The 18,492-nt window shown below is 46.5% G+C and overlaps 1 protein-coding gene across 1 annotated transcript in view; it reads left to right on the top strand.

Annotated features, from left to right (window-relative positions):
- The first annotated feature begins 78 nt into the window (after window positions 1-78).
- The window catches only part of LOC147460648 (protein CASP), a 58,565-nt gene continuing 40,151 nt past the window's right edge, over window positions 79-18,492 (top strand). The window contains exon 1 of the mRNA XM_086508333.1: window positions 79-236. Within this exon, the coding sequence (XP_086364459.1) occupies window positions 95-236 (142 nt within the window). The 5' untranslated portion in view covers window positions 79-94. The remainder of the gene's footprint in view (window positions 237-18,492) is intronic.

Consider the following 18,492-nt stretch of genomic DNA (forward strand, 5'->3'; position numbering starts at 1 on the left):
CATCTATAGCTCGCTCTCTCTCTCTCTCTCGCTCGTAGATCTCTTCACATAAATCTCGAGCCCACGAGTTCTGCTGACCGCCGAGCTCCCCACCATGGAGACCTTCGAAGAGACAGTGGCCCTGGAGGGACTCGTAGATGCAGAGAAGGAGAAAGAAAAGGAGAAATCTAGTAACATTGGAGCTCTTGGATTCAGTCCCGCAACATCCATCGCTGTTGTTTTCAGTTACTGGAAAGGTAACCAACCCCCTTCTTTGCCTCAGTTATTTGATATGACCTTTCTTGCTGCGAACTATCATAAGCCATTTCTTTTACGCGTGTTTGTCTTAATCAAGCTGCTCTGTTGTTTGCTGTTTGTTCCTTATGGTCCGAGCCTCTAATGCTGCTTCCGAGTGAGTTGATCTGCTTAAGCTAATATGTTGTCTCCAATTCCAATCTGTGTGTGTGTGTGTGTGTGTGTGTGTGTGTGTGTGTGTGTGTGTGTGTGTGTGTGTACCGTAAAAAGGGAACAAGGCTTTAATTAGGCTTCTTACTGAGCTTTGGTATATGTTTTCAGTTGAGTAGAGTTCTCAACAAAGAGATTTTTTAACAGCAATTGAAGTCCATAATGAGATAAATTTATCATCAGATTATGATTAAGTTCCAACACAGATGTATCATGGTTAGCACATAGCATAAATCGTAACATCAAAATACTAGCCTAAAATATCTCAGTGAACGAGGAGATGCATATTGCCTAGTTACTATAGCTCTAACAGCTTGTTTCACCGTGGATATTGGTGTGGTTATGTCTCTTGGTTATATGTTTCAATAAGCTTATGTGAAGTTCTGTCATGCTCTTGGATCTGCGTTTATGCAATCTAGTAGTGCACTATCTATCACAGACCTTATGATTGCTTGTTACTGTAGTCTTCTGCACATTATGCCCTCTTTAATTGAGAATGGGTGAACTCTGTGCCAGATTTTGCATCAAGAACATGTCGTCCACAACTGGATTACCTGATCAATGTCCCATTGCCCTACCACTTTCAATGTCTAGCTTTCTTATAAGCATAACTACCATAGCAATATAAAGTTTCTTTGTGTTGATGTTGATCTATCTTGGCTCATCGTCGGTATTGAAAGGAAGAAGTTGTGACGTTAGTTGCAATATTGAGGGGAAAGCCACTTTTCACTTCTATTGCCGTTTCAGGGCTCGCATTCTTTGCTGTGCTGAAAGATTTGGGAACTTGTGCACTAACCATAAGCATGACCAGCATCGCAATATGAAGTTTCTTTGTATTGATGTTGATCTATCTTGGCTTATTTTCCATCATCAGTATTGGAAGGAAGAAGTTGTGAAGTTAATAGCTATATTGAGGGGAAGGCCTTTTTTGACTACTATTGCGGTATTAGGGCTTACATTCTTGTGCCTAAATATTTGTGCTGAAACATTTTGTGCATTAATCATTAGCTGCTGTTGTTGAAGATTAAAGACAAATACGTCACTCTTTTGAGAATGGCTTGGGGACTAGTACCCTCTTCCGATCTGGCTCTTGGAAATAGCAGATATTTGTGTGGGGTGAGGGTTTAGAAAGCTGGGTTTAGTTACGGTTTAGTTCTTTAGTAGCTATTTTTTGTGAAAGCTTTTTGGGTTTTCAAAAGCTTTGCTTTCATTATGGAGTTGCAATCAATGACCTCTAAAACTCAACATCCCCTCTTCGATCCCGAGTACACAATAAGACCAAGGATCTTGGGCGTCTACGAGTGAAGAAGGAATCTAACAAGTCCAGTCCTCCATTGCATCAAGCACACCACCTCTCTACAGAATATGGTAGGGCCTAGAATAGAAAATCCTATCCACTAATGGCATAATTATAGAGTCCTCAATGGCCATTAGTGTTTGCCAAATCCATGGAAGCTGAGTTTGTCATACACCGCTTGCACACCATATACGATTATACCTAGATGAATCCAAGATAAGCCCAGATTCACCCTTGAAGGAAAGTGCAAGGTATAGACCCATGGTAATCACCCACAAGACAATATAACCATGAGCTCCATCATGCATAGTATTTCCATTAACGCTGTCAGTGCCCAATAGTGGGTGTAGAACTAGGTACTAACATATGCTCACACATACATGAGCATACATCAACACAAAGTTCAGCGTACTGAGTTTCTGTCATGACTTCGAAGATCAAGGGCGGACTCAGCCATAATGAAGCCTAGCACTAAAAGGAGCATTAAATTAGAAAAGCTAGCACAAAACTGAGGTAGTTGATAGGGCATACGCACCACAAAAGATAGAAAGAATTAGCACAATATCAACTAGTTGTAACTCGGACGAAAACTTCACAATGTGAAGTCTACATGTTCGCTATACGACTAAAAAATATACCTAGATGAATCCGGGATAAGCCCAGATTCACCCTTGAAGGAAAGTGCAAGGTTAGACCCATGGTAGTCACCCACAAGACAATATAACCATCAGCTCCATCATGCGTAGTATTGACTAAATACCACTACATCTCCACTAACGTCGTCAATACCCAATAGTGGGAGTAGACAAGGTAATAACATATGCTCCCCAACACAACACAACAAACGCACACACATGAGCATTCATCAACACGCAGTTCAACGTACTGAGTTTCTGTCATGACTCCAAAGATCAAGGGAAGACTCGGTCATAATGAAGCCTAGCACTAAAAGAAGCATTAAATCGGAAAAATTAGCACAAAAATGAGGTAGTTGATAGGGGTCACACACCACAAAGATAGAAAGAATTAGCACAATATCCATTGGTCGTAACTCGGACAAAAACTTCACAATGTGAAGTCTGCATGTCCGCTATACGACTGAAAAATATACCTAGATGAAACCATGCCAAGCGGACATGTCATTACTCATCACTAGCTATAGGTTATATAGGAAAAGTAGGAGATTGGTTGCACCTCCTCCAAGAATGGGTCGAGCCAATTTGCTCCAAAGTCTTGCTCACAATGCCAAAAGACAACTTACATGTGTTTTGTGACTAGCACCAAAAATATTAGAATATCGTAATGCCACTACAGGCAGTAGTGGCATAATTGCTTGCGTGAGAGAGTTAGGTCGTCAGCTCTCCAGTGCTTGCACACCATGCCGAGTGGACATGTCATGACTCATCACTAGCTATAGGCTATATAGAAAAAGTAGGAGATTGGTTGCACGTCCTCCAAGAATGGGTCAAACCAATTTGCTCCAAAGTCTCGCTCACAATGCAAAAAGACAATTTACATGTGTCTTGTGATCAGCACCATAAATATTAGAATACCGTAATCATAGTTACAGGAGACGGAGGGGATGGGGCCTAGAGGCGGGGGACGACCGAAACTGGGATGGGGACGGGCTGGTACGGCAAGGAACGGACGAATGGGGTCAATCCAGGCAGGAATGTACGCAAACGTTTCGGGGATGGACGGGACGGATTGGAACGGACGAGGACCGCTGGCCAGTCAACGGACTTTTCTTTTTTTAATTTGAATTTTGAACCGTTTCAAACGGCCAATTAACAGCCCAACAGCTCTTTTTTTGGATGTTGAAAGTTTGAAGCAACCCGATGGCTATAAAAGCCACCCTTTGGGTCACTTTGACATATGTCTCAAGGCTCAAGCTCTCCACCTAATCGGTCCTCAAGTTCTCATTGCTCAAGCCTCTCCTCTCTACCTTCGGTGCTTCACCTCTACGGTCTAACCTCTCCCAGAGCTTCGGAGCTCTACCTCTGAGTCTCCTCTCTACCCACTTGGCACTCTCTCCCTCCTCTACCCTTGAGTCTCCTCTCTACCCACTCTCCCTCTACCCTCTCAACTCTGAAGCTCTCCTCTACTCTCTCTCTCTCCACACAAGCTCTCCTCTACTCTCTCTCCACCCTCATGTCATCTCAAGCTAACTCCACTTCTCAAGCCGGCTCTTCTCTAAGGAGGCCCGCCGTGCAAACATGGTCGTGGTGGGATGAAGTCAACTCTACCGCGCGTGGTCAAGGTGGCAGTGCAAGACCATGGACATGCAAGTTATGCCCGCACAAGAGAACGGGTGGCGCAAACAAAGTGCGAGCCCATCTTCTTCATGAAGCTGGCCACTAGGTGAAGTTTTGACCACGCATTACTCCTGAGAAGAGGTTGGAGCTTCTTGAGAAGCTCGTGGTGTATGAGGTCGAGGAAGCGGCCAAGAGGGGTCGTTTTGTTACCGTTGATCCCTCCGTCACGGTGACAACGTGAGAGCAAAGGCAAGCCAACTTTGGCTCCACCTCTCAAGCGTTCAAGACAAATGCATCCACATTGGGGGCTTCCATTACGCATTGCCAAAGCACCCTCAACAAAAATTGGAATGCTAAATTGAAGGAAGAGGTGGATAGGTCGGTTGCCCGATTCTTCGTCCACGACCACATTGCCTTCCATGCTTCGCGGTGAGTTTCCATTGTGACTTATCGCATATGCACATTCAATCTCCCATTTTGTATTTCTTTATGGGGTCTCAACTCTCCATACTAACGCAACATGCTCTTTTTTGTGTGGATAGGTCTCCATACTTTCGAACCATGGTTACGAAAATAGGAGAATATGGCCCCTCTTATGTGCCACCTTCATCGGAGAGGCTTCGCACCACCCTCCTTGACAAAGAGAAGCTTGCCGTGGAGCAAGCGGCCCAAGCAACAAAGGATTTATGGGAGACCAATGGCCTCTCTCTCCTTGTAGATGAATGGAGCGACATTTGCAAGCGGTCCATCCACAGAGTGGTGGCCTACTCTCGAGGGGGGGGGGGGGGGGGGATGTAATTTGTGGAGTCACATGATGCATCCAACAGTGGCAAGGCCGTGGAGATGCTTGTTGTGGAGTGCACAAGCACCATAGAGATCATCGGCTTGGAGAATGTCCTTTGTATGGTTGCAGATGGAGAGGCGTCAAATAGGGCAGCCGTAGCTATCATGGAGGGCATGTATCCTACTATCCAGGTCACATTTTGCATGGCTCATTGCCTCAACAACCTCCCCAAGGACAGCTTGTCATGCATTTCACCTACCATTAGTGATGGCAATCTCATTGTGTCCTTTGTGCTTAACCATCAAAAAGTGTGCCACGAGTTCTCAAAAAGGAGTTTCTTGTCCTTGCTCAAATATTCAGAGACAAGATTTGCATTCAATTGGCTTATGCTAGGCCGCTTGTCTACATATGGGAGAGCCTTAAGGGGCCTCTTTCTTAGTGATGAGCTCCATGTCATGCCGGAGTTTACATCAGCAACAGGGTTGAAATGCCGAGAATGGGCCGACGACACTGCTTGGTAGGAGGAGGTGAATACTCTTGACGCCATGGTCAAGCCTATTCTACACCTACTTCGAGTTGTGGATAGCTTGCAGCCATGCATCGGCAAAGTCTACGAAGCCATAGATCGGATGATAGAGACACTTGAGAAGCTTGTGATTGACCCTATTGAGTATGCGGAGATTCGTGGCTTGTGTGAGTCCAGGTGGAATGGATACTACTCTCCACTTCATGCGGTAGCTTATGTGCTTGACCCCGAGTTTCAGGGAAGGCGTCAAGAGACCGACAAGGAGGTGAGCAAAGGATGGCGGCTTGCACTGGAGCGCCTTGAGCCTAGCGCCTTGAGCCTAGCAGTGACATTAGGCGCAAGGTTAGAGATGAGCTACTCAACTACAGGCAAAAGAAGGGCTCCTATGGATGTGTAGACGCACAGGTTGATCGCAGCAAGATTGGCTCGTACTATGGAGGAGATGGCTCACATTTGTAGCGCTTGGCTGTTCGTGTTGAAACCGGCCTATTCAATCCAAAAAGGGCGGTAGACTTTACTTTAAACCTTGATTTAGCTTTCACCCATTCTTAGTCGTCTATTTTACCTGTACTTTCAAGACACAACAAGGGGGAAAGGGATACAGGCTGCTAGATTGCACCTAAATGAGTAGACCGACACCAGATTGGCCCCTAACTTAGGCGCCCCTTTCGGTATTTCTTTATTCCTCAAAAGAGGGAATAAACGTTGTGAATCCCTACAAGCTGCCTCGCACAAACTCGACTGAATTTCCACTGTTCCAGCCCGATTTCGGTAGCATAACTGTACTAGGACACTTCACAGTCAGTATTCCCACGCATTGATTGACTTTCCCGACGCATACGGGCACTTTGCAAAACCTGGCGAGAATCTGCAGCACGCTGAATTCTCTGTTTTCAGCCCTGAAAATATGCCAGATCGCCTGTACAGCGGTCCCCTTGCGTCCCCGAACCTCCTGGGGGTATTAGGGTCCGTTTAGGGCCAAAACCCTAAACCTGCAAAAATACACAGCAGGCTGTAATTTACTGTTTCGGGCTCTGTTTCGTGTGCCGGTCGCATCCGTAGCAAGTCCTCGAGCTCCCGCACCTGTAGGGCTACTTGCCCTTTGAATCGGACGAGATTTCGAGCGTGAAACCTCTCTGAATTCACCTGTACCTGCGGGGGATTAGCCGCTAGCTAATCCAGTACCTGTGCAAGAGGCTCTTGCCTCGGCAATCGCGCATGAACCCACACAACTGTACATTGGTCAAATGAAAAGCCCACTAGTGGGGCATAACATACTGCCATAGGGGAGAGAGAGGGCAGTGCGTAGCGTGCAGGGCATCACTCCTGGCACCGCACTGTGCATAAGAGGGAAAGCAAGCACCCCAAAGCTCTTAACGTGTGACAAAACTGAAAATGAGCCTCCCCCAGCTTAAAATTCAGCGCCACTTCTTGTTGCATGAGGAAAGTGCACTAGAAGGTGCCACTTGGCACATTTACAAGCATTTTCCCGTTTCGGGGTTGCCGCCTAAAAATCTCCCAACCGGTTGCCCAGTTGACTTCACGATAGAGTAAGAAAATGTTCCCCTTGTCATTCCGGAGGTAATGACGCAAACACATTTTCAGGTCCCAAGATAGCAGTTCCCTAAATTTTAGGAGATGCTGCCATTGTATCTTTCTAGGTCATCTGACCCTCTGTACACTGCTGCCACATCCAGAACTGACTTGTAGCCTTTGTAGCAAAGGATTCCACTCTGGCTAGTCAATGACCCCACTTTGGCTAACCATAGTCCTTGTCCAACCTTAGTGCTCTCTTGCCCTCAGGCCTGGACTCCCTCTGGACAGTTCCACACTAGCTATGCAATGCAGGGCAGTTAGATTTCCCGAGGGGTGTTTCCAAAAAGTGAAAGTAAATAGATAATAAGAAAGAAATCAACAAAAAGGTTAGATAGTAGTCACACGTTGGTGACATGTGTCCTTAGCCAAGCATGTACCACTAGTTGCTTGGAGTAACTATGAAGTGTGTACAGCCACATTGCCTCTAAGAAGAGGAATCGCCTTGGGGTCTAGAGGGCCAATGATTTGGTGTTTGTGAGCGCTAACTTGCGCGTGCTTGCCAAGAGCGTCACACACAAGGCAGATCCCTTCACTGAGTGGGAGATGGCACAAGAGAATCCATCCAGTGTTACCAAGAAACGTGTTTCTTCACTCATGAAACGTACGAAACGTTTTTGTATGAGTTTGGACGTTTCTAAGGTAAAGTCAAGGCTTGTAAGTTTTCGCACGTCAGGCTGTAGCGTTGAATTTTTTTATCGTTTAAAAAAGTTATCTATTCTGTTTTTTGTGTCCCAGTTTGTTTAGTATGGTTGCTCCACACTTATGTACATTTCTTTAGTTTGCACGAAACTTCTGTTTTGGTGTTTCTTTCTCGGACGAAACCGTTTCGAAACTTCCGACTTTTGTTTCAAACGAAACGTTTCGAAACTCCGTGGCAACTATGGATCCATCTATGCCCGAGACACTTTTGGGGGAGCTAGAGAAGGATTGTGAGCCTCAATGCAAGCCTCGCGAGGCCTCATATGTCGCTGACGACCTCGACTACGACGATGATGTGGAGATTCAGCAAGCGAGCACTTCCGTAGTTTGATGATCATTGATCACTCTAGAGTCTAGAGCCTACTCCTCTACCTAGCCCTTTGTACTTTTTGTTATCCTTGAGGCTTGTCCTTTTTGAGCCCTTGTGGCATGCACTTTTCATTTTGTATCCATCGATGTTTTATTAGCTCATTTGTGCCTATATGACTCATGCTCTTTGGTCTATTTAGTGTAAATTTGTGGTCAAAGTGATGCTTTATGTGTGTGGCATGTGTAGGTCAAAAAATGCCAAAGAAACTCTTTTTTTTTGCCGTTCCGACCCCATCGCCGTTCCCTAACTCTTGCCGTTCCGTCCCCCCTGTCCTTGTTCCCGACCCCGATCTGCCGTTCCATGTAACTATGACCGTATACTCGCCTTCCTGAGAGGGTTAGGTCGTCAGCTCTCCACCCAACCATTGAGAGAATGAGGATTGCCCCTCATTCTTGGAACATATATAAGTGTGTGGCTTGCCGTCCACATTGGTCCGGCTCGTGAGCACTACGGCGAGGCAGTCGCCCCCTCAACCCCATTCTCATGGCTGTATGCCTAGAGGGCGGTCGACCCCTTCACAGCCATTACAGCCTACGTGACATTACCTTCCCCCCTTATAAAGAGTTTTCGCTCTCAAAAACATGGGGAAATTTCTTGGCTATCGCACTACGCCATTCCCAAGTTGTCGCTTCCTCATCGATGTTTGTCCACTCATGTCACGAGGACGTGGCAGTTATTAACCATGTCACAGAGATGTGGCAACTGCTAACCTTGGTTGTTGGTTTCTTTCCAATGGGGTTTATTTTATTTATTTTGAGACCCTCTTTTTGAAGTAGCAAACGGTCGGACATTGTATGGCCAATGTGAACGGTAGATTCACCCGCAGACGGGAAGTGGTCGGCACTGGAATTCGTATGGTAAGAGGATGTCTAGGCTCAGAGCAAGATCATATAGGTCCCCCCCGTCGCACTTAGCAAGTTGGTGGATACTAGGAAGTGAACTCAATTAAGGCATAAAGTCAAGGTGGGACTACCAACAAAAAGTATCCGACAGTTGGGCCACATTGCATTTTTGGATGCGGTCCTACTGAGGATAGATGGTCAGAAGACCAGTGGGAGCCCAACGGAAGCATCTCCTAAAATTTAGGGAACTGCTATTTTGGGCCACGAAATGTGTTCGCGTCATTACCTTCGGTATGACTAGGGGAACACTTTACAACTGTGCCGCGAAGTCAACTGACGCACCAGTTGAGATATTTTTAGCAGGGGAAGCCCAAACTCGGAAACTGGGCGACGTGTCAGCTTGTGAGCGATTCTGCCACTCTGGGAGGCAAAAACGAGCTGCATATCATCAAAGGGGGTGCCATTTTCAGCCACAGGCGGATTGCAACAGGTACAGAAGCTATGGAATGCTTACCTTGCCCTCTATGCACAGTATGGTGACGGGAGTGATGCCCCGCACGCTACATACTGCTCTCTTTCTCCCCTACGTGCAGTTATGTGATGCCCCACCAGAGGGCTACTCATTTGACTGATGTACAGTTGTGTGGGTTCATGCTTTTGTGCTGAGGCAAGAGCCTCCTTGAGCAGGAACAGGGGTAGCTAACTGCTGCTCCAAAGCAGGCACTGGTGAGGGTCATAACCTCACCGTACCGGTGCAAAATCAGCGCTGTGTATGCGCTGTAATTTGACTGTTTTTCAGCCATACGGACGCCAGGATCATTGGGAATCGTGCCCCACTGGCAAAGGACAATTAGGGGACTGTTTGGGGCTGAAAACAGGGCAAAAACCAGTAAATACAGCGTGCTGAATTTACTGTTTTTGGACAGGAATCAGAGGGTATACGTCAGTGCAAGCGAGTTCCAGCAGGGGAATGGGTTTCGCGCAAGTTTTGGGGTTGTTATGCTGCCGAAATTTGGCCAAATCAAATGGTATCTAGGTGGATACACGTGAAAGATTCCCCGGACCTTACCTTGTAATTTACCCTCCTAAAGAATAAAGAAAAACCGAAAGGGGCGCCAATTTTGGGGCCTACAGGTTGTCGGCGTCTGCTCGGAGCATTCTAGCTTCTGAGCCGTGTGTGAGTTGAAGTGTTAATTCCCATTACAGGTTCTCTTTGCAAAGTGCTCTGTGTGTGTGTATAAAGTAAAGAATTTCGGGTGAAAGCCAACGCCTACCGCCCTACGGGCCGGTTACATGGTTCCATTGCCGGGATTTCAATCACTTTTTCCTCAAAGAGTGAGCCTGGATTGTTCAGGGTAAAGACACATAGTGCAAGAACGCGGGGATTACACTATGGCCGACAAGGGGAAGGGAATTATGGAAGAGGGTTCCTCTCCAAAGGACAGGCAGGAGATTCCTATGGTTTTTGAGATTGGCGAGAGCTCACGGCCACGTCAGTCTGTACCTCCTGTCAACGTGAATGTCCCTCCAGTAGTACAGGGCTTTATGACAGGGCAACTTGAGGATGATGCGTTTAAGACTCAGTTAGTTGCCGCGGTGAATGTCTTTTCGCAGCTGGTGCAGAATCCGAGGTTTATGGAATTCTTGCAAGCGCCACTAGTGCAACATCAAAATAGGCAACCTACGCCGCGTACGGAGCTTGTTGAAGCTCAAGCCCAGGTACTTCATGAGGCGCAGGAGGAAAGGGAACACTCGCATGTTGCGGAGTCGGGGGCTCCAAAGCAAGTTCCTCCCGTGCTTGAACAGGTGGCTAGAACGCCTATTCCACAGGTTATGCCAGTTCAGCCCGCCACCTTTCAGAGCCAGCATGCTGTCTTGAATGGACAGGGAGCTGGATACCAGGCTATGCACTCAGTTTTTCCACCACCCACGGTACATCCTGGGGATTTTGGGGGGTGGATCAGTGTTCCGAAGTATGGCTGGTTATGCGTCTGGAAGTCGGCCGTACATGCCAGGAACAGTGTTCGGGGGTATGCAAGGCATCATGCCAAACCCCATGTATGGTACTATCGGCATGCAGCAAGGTTTCCACGGCAACTAGGGCCAGTTTGGGGTGCCACAGGGTCATTTTGGCATGGCTGGTTTTTCTGGACAGCAGCCAGATATCGCACCTCTGATGCAAAATGTGAATGGCCAACACGTGCTGATCATGCCTAGTACAGTGTCCATGTTGCAGACCATTCCGTATGACAATTTGGGGGCACTAGAGAAGCCGAAGGCTTACAAAGAAGGTGGTGCAGCGGTAAAGTTCAGTACCTTCAGTGGTTTCGAGGACAAGACAAAGGCACTCACTTTCCTCCAGCAGTTTGATACAGCTTATGCGGGAGGGAATTTTACAGAGGCCTCGAAGGTTAGGAAAGCTGCCACTTTCTTAAAGGACAATGCGCTGACATGGTGGACGACATTGTTAATGCAAGGACAGGCACCCGCCACTTGGGTTTACTTCAAGCAAATGTTTGCATCTGCTTGGCTATCAAATGAATTTGAAGCCGATGTCTTGACAGATTGGCACCAGCTTACGGCAGCTTCGTGCAAGAGCTTGCTGGAGTACAATAGGAGGTTTTGTAAAGCATTACTCTCAGTGACCTCCTACAGATTTGTGCCACTGACAGAGCAGATAGAGAAGTATTGTTGTGGGTTGCCTAAAGGGCTTCGCGATTACTGCACAAAGAATAGAGTGGCTACCCTTACTCAGCTTATGGAAGTTGCGAACACTGGTCTTGCCCTGTTGAAAGGAGAGGACAGTGGATTTCCGAGCAGTTATAAAGGAGGGCAGCAAAAGAAAAATTCAGCGAAGAAGCCCTTTGTGAAGACGGCTCCTGATGCGTCACCGGTGTCTGAACAGGCCACCAAAGACAAGGATTCAGCTGGGACTTCTGGAGCGCAGGCAAAGAAACAGAAAAGGAAGCCTTTTGTGCGCAAGTCGCTCGAGGAAAAGAAGGTCCTAATGGCTGAGAACAAATGCTTTATATGCGAGCAGCCTGGTCACTTTTCTATCAATTGTCCACAAAGGAAAAGGCCAGCTGACTTAGATGATAAAGAAGACCAGAAAGGCAAGAAGCCAAAACCCACGGCAGGTTTAGTGCCAGACATGGTGGGTGACAGGCCCAGCACAGATGCCAGTGAGTTATGCAGGGCATGGGGTAAAGTTAGAGATCAGACGGCACTCATCTTCTTTGATCCAGGTGCCAAAGCCAACTTTATCTCACCAGAGTTAGCTATGAAGCTCGGCATCAAAGCTGAAGAGATTGGGTACACAGCAGAGGCAGGGTTGGCATGTCCTGGCCACTCAGAGTGTGTTACTCCCATCATTGGAAAACTGTGTCTGCATATTCAGTCGTATGTGGACACTGAAGAGTTTTACATCATGCCGCTGGAAGGTTGTGACGCCTTGTTGGGGATCCCGTGGATGTTCCGAGTGCATGGAGTCTTGGATGCCTACAACAAAAAGATCACTCTACAGCATAGGGGCAAAACTCACATCTTGGATGTAAAGCTTAAAGGAGAGTCAGTCCCTATTGTATCTGCTTCTGCTATCACTTCTGTAATAAAGAATCATCTTTCTGTGTACATGATTTTTGCACGTGATGTCTCAGATAGGGATCAATCAAATTTATCTGTGTTAGATAAAGAAAGGTCAGCATTTTTGCAAAAGTTTAGTGACTGTTTTTCTGGTTCATTACCGTCGCAATTACCGCCAGAGAGACCTGAGGACCATCGGATAGATTTGGTGCCAGGGTGTAGCCCACCAAGTAGACCTCCCTACAGGGTTAGTGCGGCACAGCAGAAAGAGATTATGGGCCAGGTTGAGGAGTTATTAGAGAAGGGGCTGATTCAGCCTAGTTCTTCACCCTTTTGCTCCCCAGTGCTCCTAGTGCAGAAGAAGGATGGCTCATGGCGCATGTGTATTGATTACCGTGCGTTGAATAAGAATACCATCAAGAATAGGTTTCCTATTCCTCGCATTGATGATATTCTCGATCGTTTAGAGGGTGCTGCAATTTTCAGCAGGATAGACCTGAAGAGTGGGTACCATCAGATTCGTATAAGCTCAGAGGATGTGCACAAGACTGCGTTTAGAACGACATTTGGTCTTTATGAGTTTCTAGTGATGCCGTTTGGGCTAACAAATGCTCCAGCCACGTTCAACAGAATGATGGACCGGATTTTCCGCTCGCATCAACAGTTTGTTGGAACATTCTTCGATGACATGATTGTGTATTCGAAGAATGAAGAGGAGCATAGGCGTCACTTGACCATTGTGTTCGAAGAGCTGCGCAGTCACAGGTTACTTGTCAATCCTAAGAAAAGTGAATTCTTCCTTGAAGAGATCCACTTTCTGGGCCACATAGTCTCAAAGGATGGTGTAAGAATGGATCCCGCCAAGGTCGAAGCTATCAAGACATGGCCAGACTTGAAGACTGTGCTCGATGTCAGAAGCTTCTTGGGATTGTGTTCCTACTATAGAAGGTTTATCAGAAATTTTGCAGAGATAGCATCGCCTCTTCACGCATTGCAAAAGAAAGAGGTCACTTTCAGATGGACCCAAAAAGAGATTTCAGCTTTTAGTCTCTTAAAGGAAAAGTTGACTTCAGATCCAGTTATTGTTTTGCCAGATCTCAGGAAGTCATTTGTGGTCCAGTGTGACGCGTGTGGCAGTAGCATCGGAGCAGTGCTAATGCAAGATGGACGGGTAGTAGCCTATGAAAGCCAAATTTTGCAAGGGCCAGAGAGGACTATGCAAGTCTATGAGAAAGAACTCTTGGCCGTTATTCATGCGCTTTCTAGCTGGAAGCACTACCTCTTAGGTGCTGATTTTGTTGTCCAAACAGATCATCAGACCTTGCGATACTTCTTGACACAGTCAAAGTTATCCGAAAAGCATATGCGATGGGCAAACATTCTTTCCATGTTCCACTTCCAGATTATGCATGTGGAAGGCAAGAAGAATGTTGTGGCTGATGCGTTATCAAGAAAGCCACAAATTTCAGCTGTGTCAATTCCTTATCATCATGAGTTAGATGACATGAAGGAACAGTATACTGCTGATGAAGATTTTGCAAGGATCTTTGAACAGTTACAAGAGGGGCAACATCACGAGCACTACCTCCTCAGAGACGGTTTTATGATGATGCATGGCAGACTTTGTGTCACTAGGCCACTGCGACATAAGGTCATGGAAGAGAGTCATGTCCCACCGTATGCAGGGCATCGTGGCATTGATGCAACAGTTAAAGCGGTAGAGACGTTCTTCTATTGGCCTACCTTGAGGAGAGATGTGGATGCCTTTGTGCGAGCATGCATAGTTTGCCAAAAGGTCAAGTTTGACAGGCAAAAGGCACCAGGGTTGTTACAACCACTGCCGATTCCGGATAAGCCATGGGAAAGCATTGCTATGGACTTTATCTTTGATCTTCCAAGGACGCCAACAGGGAATGATGGTATATGGACCATTATCTGCAGGTTCAGCAAGCAGGCCCATTTTATCCCTGTCAGGAAGAAGATAAAATCTGATCAGATGGCACGCTTGTTCATGTACAATGTGTTTAAGTACCATGGTATGCCACAATCGATTATCAGTGATCGTGATCCTCGCATGACCAGTTTGTTCTGGAGAGGATTGTTTGAGAACATGGGTACTACGCTCAAGTTCTCGTCTTCGTTTCATCCACAAACTGATGGACAGTCAGAAGAGGCCAATTCTACTGTCTTAGATCTGCTGAAATGCTATGTGTCAGATAATAAGGGCAAGTGGGAACAGTATTTGCCTATGCTTGAGTATGCGTACAATAATACGGTGCATTCGTCCACTGGCAAAGCACCTTTTGAAATTGTTGAAGGCGGCAAAAAGGTTCCTCCCATTTTGCACACAAAGGACAAGATCTTTGAGGCAGATCGATATGTTGAGAACATGGATGAGATGTATAAGAAGATTAAAGTTGCCTTGGAGAAGACTCAGGCAAAACAGAAAAAGGCTGCTGATCGTCACCGTCGTGAATTGCTACTATCACCTGGTGATTGGGTTCTCTTAAGGTTCGAAAAGGCAAGGTTAAAGAAGATGAAGGGCAAGGAACGGCTGTTTCCTAAGCTCAGCATGCGTTACTATGGGCCTTTTCAAGTGCTTGACAAGATCAGCGATGTGGCTTACAGGCTGAAATTGCCTGATGTGTGGAAGATTCATAATGCGTTTCACGTGAGTCTTCTAAGACCCTTCGTGGGTGATGTGCCAGAAGATATGCCAGTTGAGGATCAGCCAGAAGTTGAGGAACTTGATGAGATCCTGGTACCTGAGCAAGTTTTGGCACATAAGGACAGAAAAGTTAAAGGACAAGTTGCAAGACGCTATTTGGTGAAGTTCAAGAACTATCCGCCTATGGATGCAAAGTGGATGGAAGAGCATGAACTGTCAGAGTCACCAAATGTATTGCAGCTTTACCTTGAAGCCTTTCGGTTACAGTCTACTTATGCCCCAACCCAACGTGTGCAAAGGAGGGGTAATGATAGAGCTAGTACATCGAATGTACATATGAATTCAGTGCCATAGATAGAAATGGCAAAAGTATGAAGGCCTCATTAAGTCATTTGTATCTATGTATGTTACGACCTTTCTTGCGGATACATGCGATGATAAAAGAGTGTTGATAGCACAAGATCATCAGTGGCGTGTATTTATGGTATGCAATCGAGGACGTTTGCGATTTCAAGAGGGGGGTATGTCACGAGGACGTGGCAGTTATTAACCATGTCACAGAGATGTGGCAACTGCTAACCTTGGTTGTTGGTTTCTTTCCAATGGGGTTTATTTTATTTATTTTGAGACCCTCTTTTTGAAGTAGCAAACGGTCGGACATTGTATGGCCAATGTGAACGGTAGATTCACCCGCAGACGGGAAGTGGTCGGCACTGGAATTCGTATGGTAAGAGGATGTCTAGGCTCAGAGCAAGATCATATAGGTCCCCCCCGTCGCACTTAGCAAGTTGGTGGATACTAGGAAGTGAACTCAATTAAGGCATAAAGTCAAGGTGGGACTACCAACAAAAAGTATCCGACAGTTGGGCCACATTGCATTTTTGGATGCGGTCCTACTGAGGATAGATGGTCAGAAGACCAGTGGGAGCCCAACGGAAGCATCTCCTAAAATTTAGGGAACTGCTATTTTGGGCCACGAAATGTGTTCGCGTCATTACCTTCGGTATGACTAGGGGAACACTTTACAACTGTGCCGCGAAGTCAACTGACGCACCAGTTGAGATATTTTTAGCAGGGGAAGCCCAAACTCGGAAACTGGGCGACGTGTCAGCTTGTGAGCGATTCTGCCACTCTGGGAGGCAAAAACGAGCTGCATATCATCAAAGGGGGTGCCATTTTCAGCCACAGGCGGATTGCAACAGGTACAGAAGCTATGGAATGCTTACCTTGCCCTCTATGCACAGTATGGTGACGGGAGTGATGCCCCGCACGCTACATACTGCTCTCTTTCTCCCCTACGTGCAGTTATGTGATGCCCCACCAGAGGGCTACTCATTTGACTGATGTACAGTTGTGTGGGTTCATGCTTTTGTGCTGAGGCAAGAGCCTCCTTGAGCAGGAACAGGGGTAGCTAACTGCTGCTCCAAAGCAGGCACTGGTGAGGGTCATAACCTCACCGTACCGGTGCAAAATCAGCGCTGTGTATGCGCTGTAATTTGACTGTTTTTCAGCCATACGGACGCCAGGATCATTGGGAATCGTGCCCCACTGGCAAAGGACAATTAGGGGACTGTTTGGGGCTGAAAACAGGGCAAAAACCAGTAAATACAGCGTGCTGAATTTACTGTTTTTGGACAGGAATCAGAGGGTATACGTCAGTGCAAGCGAGTTCCAGCAGGGGAATGGGTTTCGCGCAAGTTTTGGGGCTGTTATGCTGCCGAAATTTGGCCAAATCAAATGGTATCTAGGTGGATACACGTGAAAGATTCCCAAGACCTTACCTTGTAATTTACCCTCCTAAAGAATAAAGAAATACCGAAAGGGGCGCCAATTTTGGGGCCTACAGGTTGTCGGCGTCTGCTCGGAGCATTCTAGCTTCTGAGCTGTGTGTGAGTTGAAGTGTTAATTCCCATTACAGGTTCTCTTTGCAAAGTGCTCTGTGTGTGTGTATAAAGTAAAGAATTTCGGGTGAAAGCCAACGCCTACCGCCCTACGGGCCGGTTACAACTCAACTAGTACCTCTTGGTACACTTTATGACGCGTTTGTCACAAAGTGATGACATGGCTATCCGTCTGTAGAAACCCTAAAAACCTGCAAACCCTAATTCTGCCAGAAACCCTAACCCTAACCTTAAAGGCAACAAGGGAAGATCCTGGAAAAAAGCGCAAACATGATGATGTGGCACCGTACGGTAGATCCCGGATTTTGCGACGCGTTTCACGGGACTGTACGGCAGATTTCCGGATTTTGCACTGGGAAAAGCAGTGCTTTTATTCTACGGAATTCGAGAGAGAGAGAGAGAGAGAGAGAGAGAACTCCTTTGCTTTATTTTTAGAAGCTGAAGAGAGCTTGTGAGAGAAAGAGCCTTTGCTTTATTTTTAGGCTTTTGATTCTAAGCTTTTGGGCTCTGCTTTTGGCATCCCTTGTAAATAAATAAGTCCCTTGGGCTCCCACTCGGCAGAGCAACTGGACGCAGAGTCTGAGAGTGAGACCCAACCACTCTTGTACTTTGAACTCAAATTAATACAAAAAGAAATATTGAAAGGGGCACCAGTCTTTGGGGCCAATATCTCTAGGCACGGAACTCCGTCAAGCCAGTGCAAATCTATTGTGAACTGTGAACTGTTTTGAAGTGGTTATTTGGTGCTATCACGGTCGATTCTTGACTTGCGGTGTCCAAGTCTGTTACAGTGGTATCAAAACACGCCCGATTTCTCTTCTACGGGAAATCCGATCCCAAATTATTTTTTTCCGCGACACCTATGGCTTCATGCAAGGATTAGTCGACTCCCTTTGCATCTGGAGATGCGGCAAGGGATCACAACGAAGACACTGGCAGAGAGTATGGCCCGCTTCTGCCTACTCAGGCGGAGCGACAAGAGATGGAGCGTCGTCAATTGATCAGCGATGCAACAAAGATGATGCTCAATTTTGCGAAGGACCCAAAATTTGCAAAATATATGAGCGAGACTTCTTTTCAGGAAGTGCACGAGCAGTGGCAGAAAACCACAACACCACCCCCGAAACCCGCTCTCAAGAAACCTTCTCCTCACAAGAAATATACAGAAAAGGAATTAGAAGAGGTGGTTGATGCACGGATTGCTCAGCTTTTTGACGCGCAGAACAAAGCTAAAAGCACGGCAAAAGGCAGAAGAAAGGCACTGACTTTCCCGGTTATTTGGGTCGTCAGTGGACATTTGATAAGGCAAAGAAACAGAAGAAGTGTGTTTGATTTGAAGGAGTACCCAGTTCCTCTTCTTCTTCTTCTTCTTCTTCTGACAGTTTTGCTAGCTCTTCTGACTGAGCGAAGAAGACAGAAAAGGCAAAAGGCGAAGCAAGAAACAACGCTTCGGAAAGGGCAAGAAAAAGGCAAAGAAGTCTAAATCTCGCCCAGTAAGTGATAGTTCTACAGAGGACTCGTCTACAGA

The sequence above is a fragment of the Adiantum capillus-veneris genome, chromosome 3, assembly GCF_014529385.1.
Source record: "Adiantum capillus-veneris isolate H3 chromosome 3, ASM1452938v2, whole genome shotgun sequence".
Lineage (NCBI taxonomy): Eukaryota > Viridiplantae > Streptophyta > Polypodiopsida > Polypodiales > Pteridaceae > Adiantum > Adiantum capillus-veneris.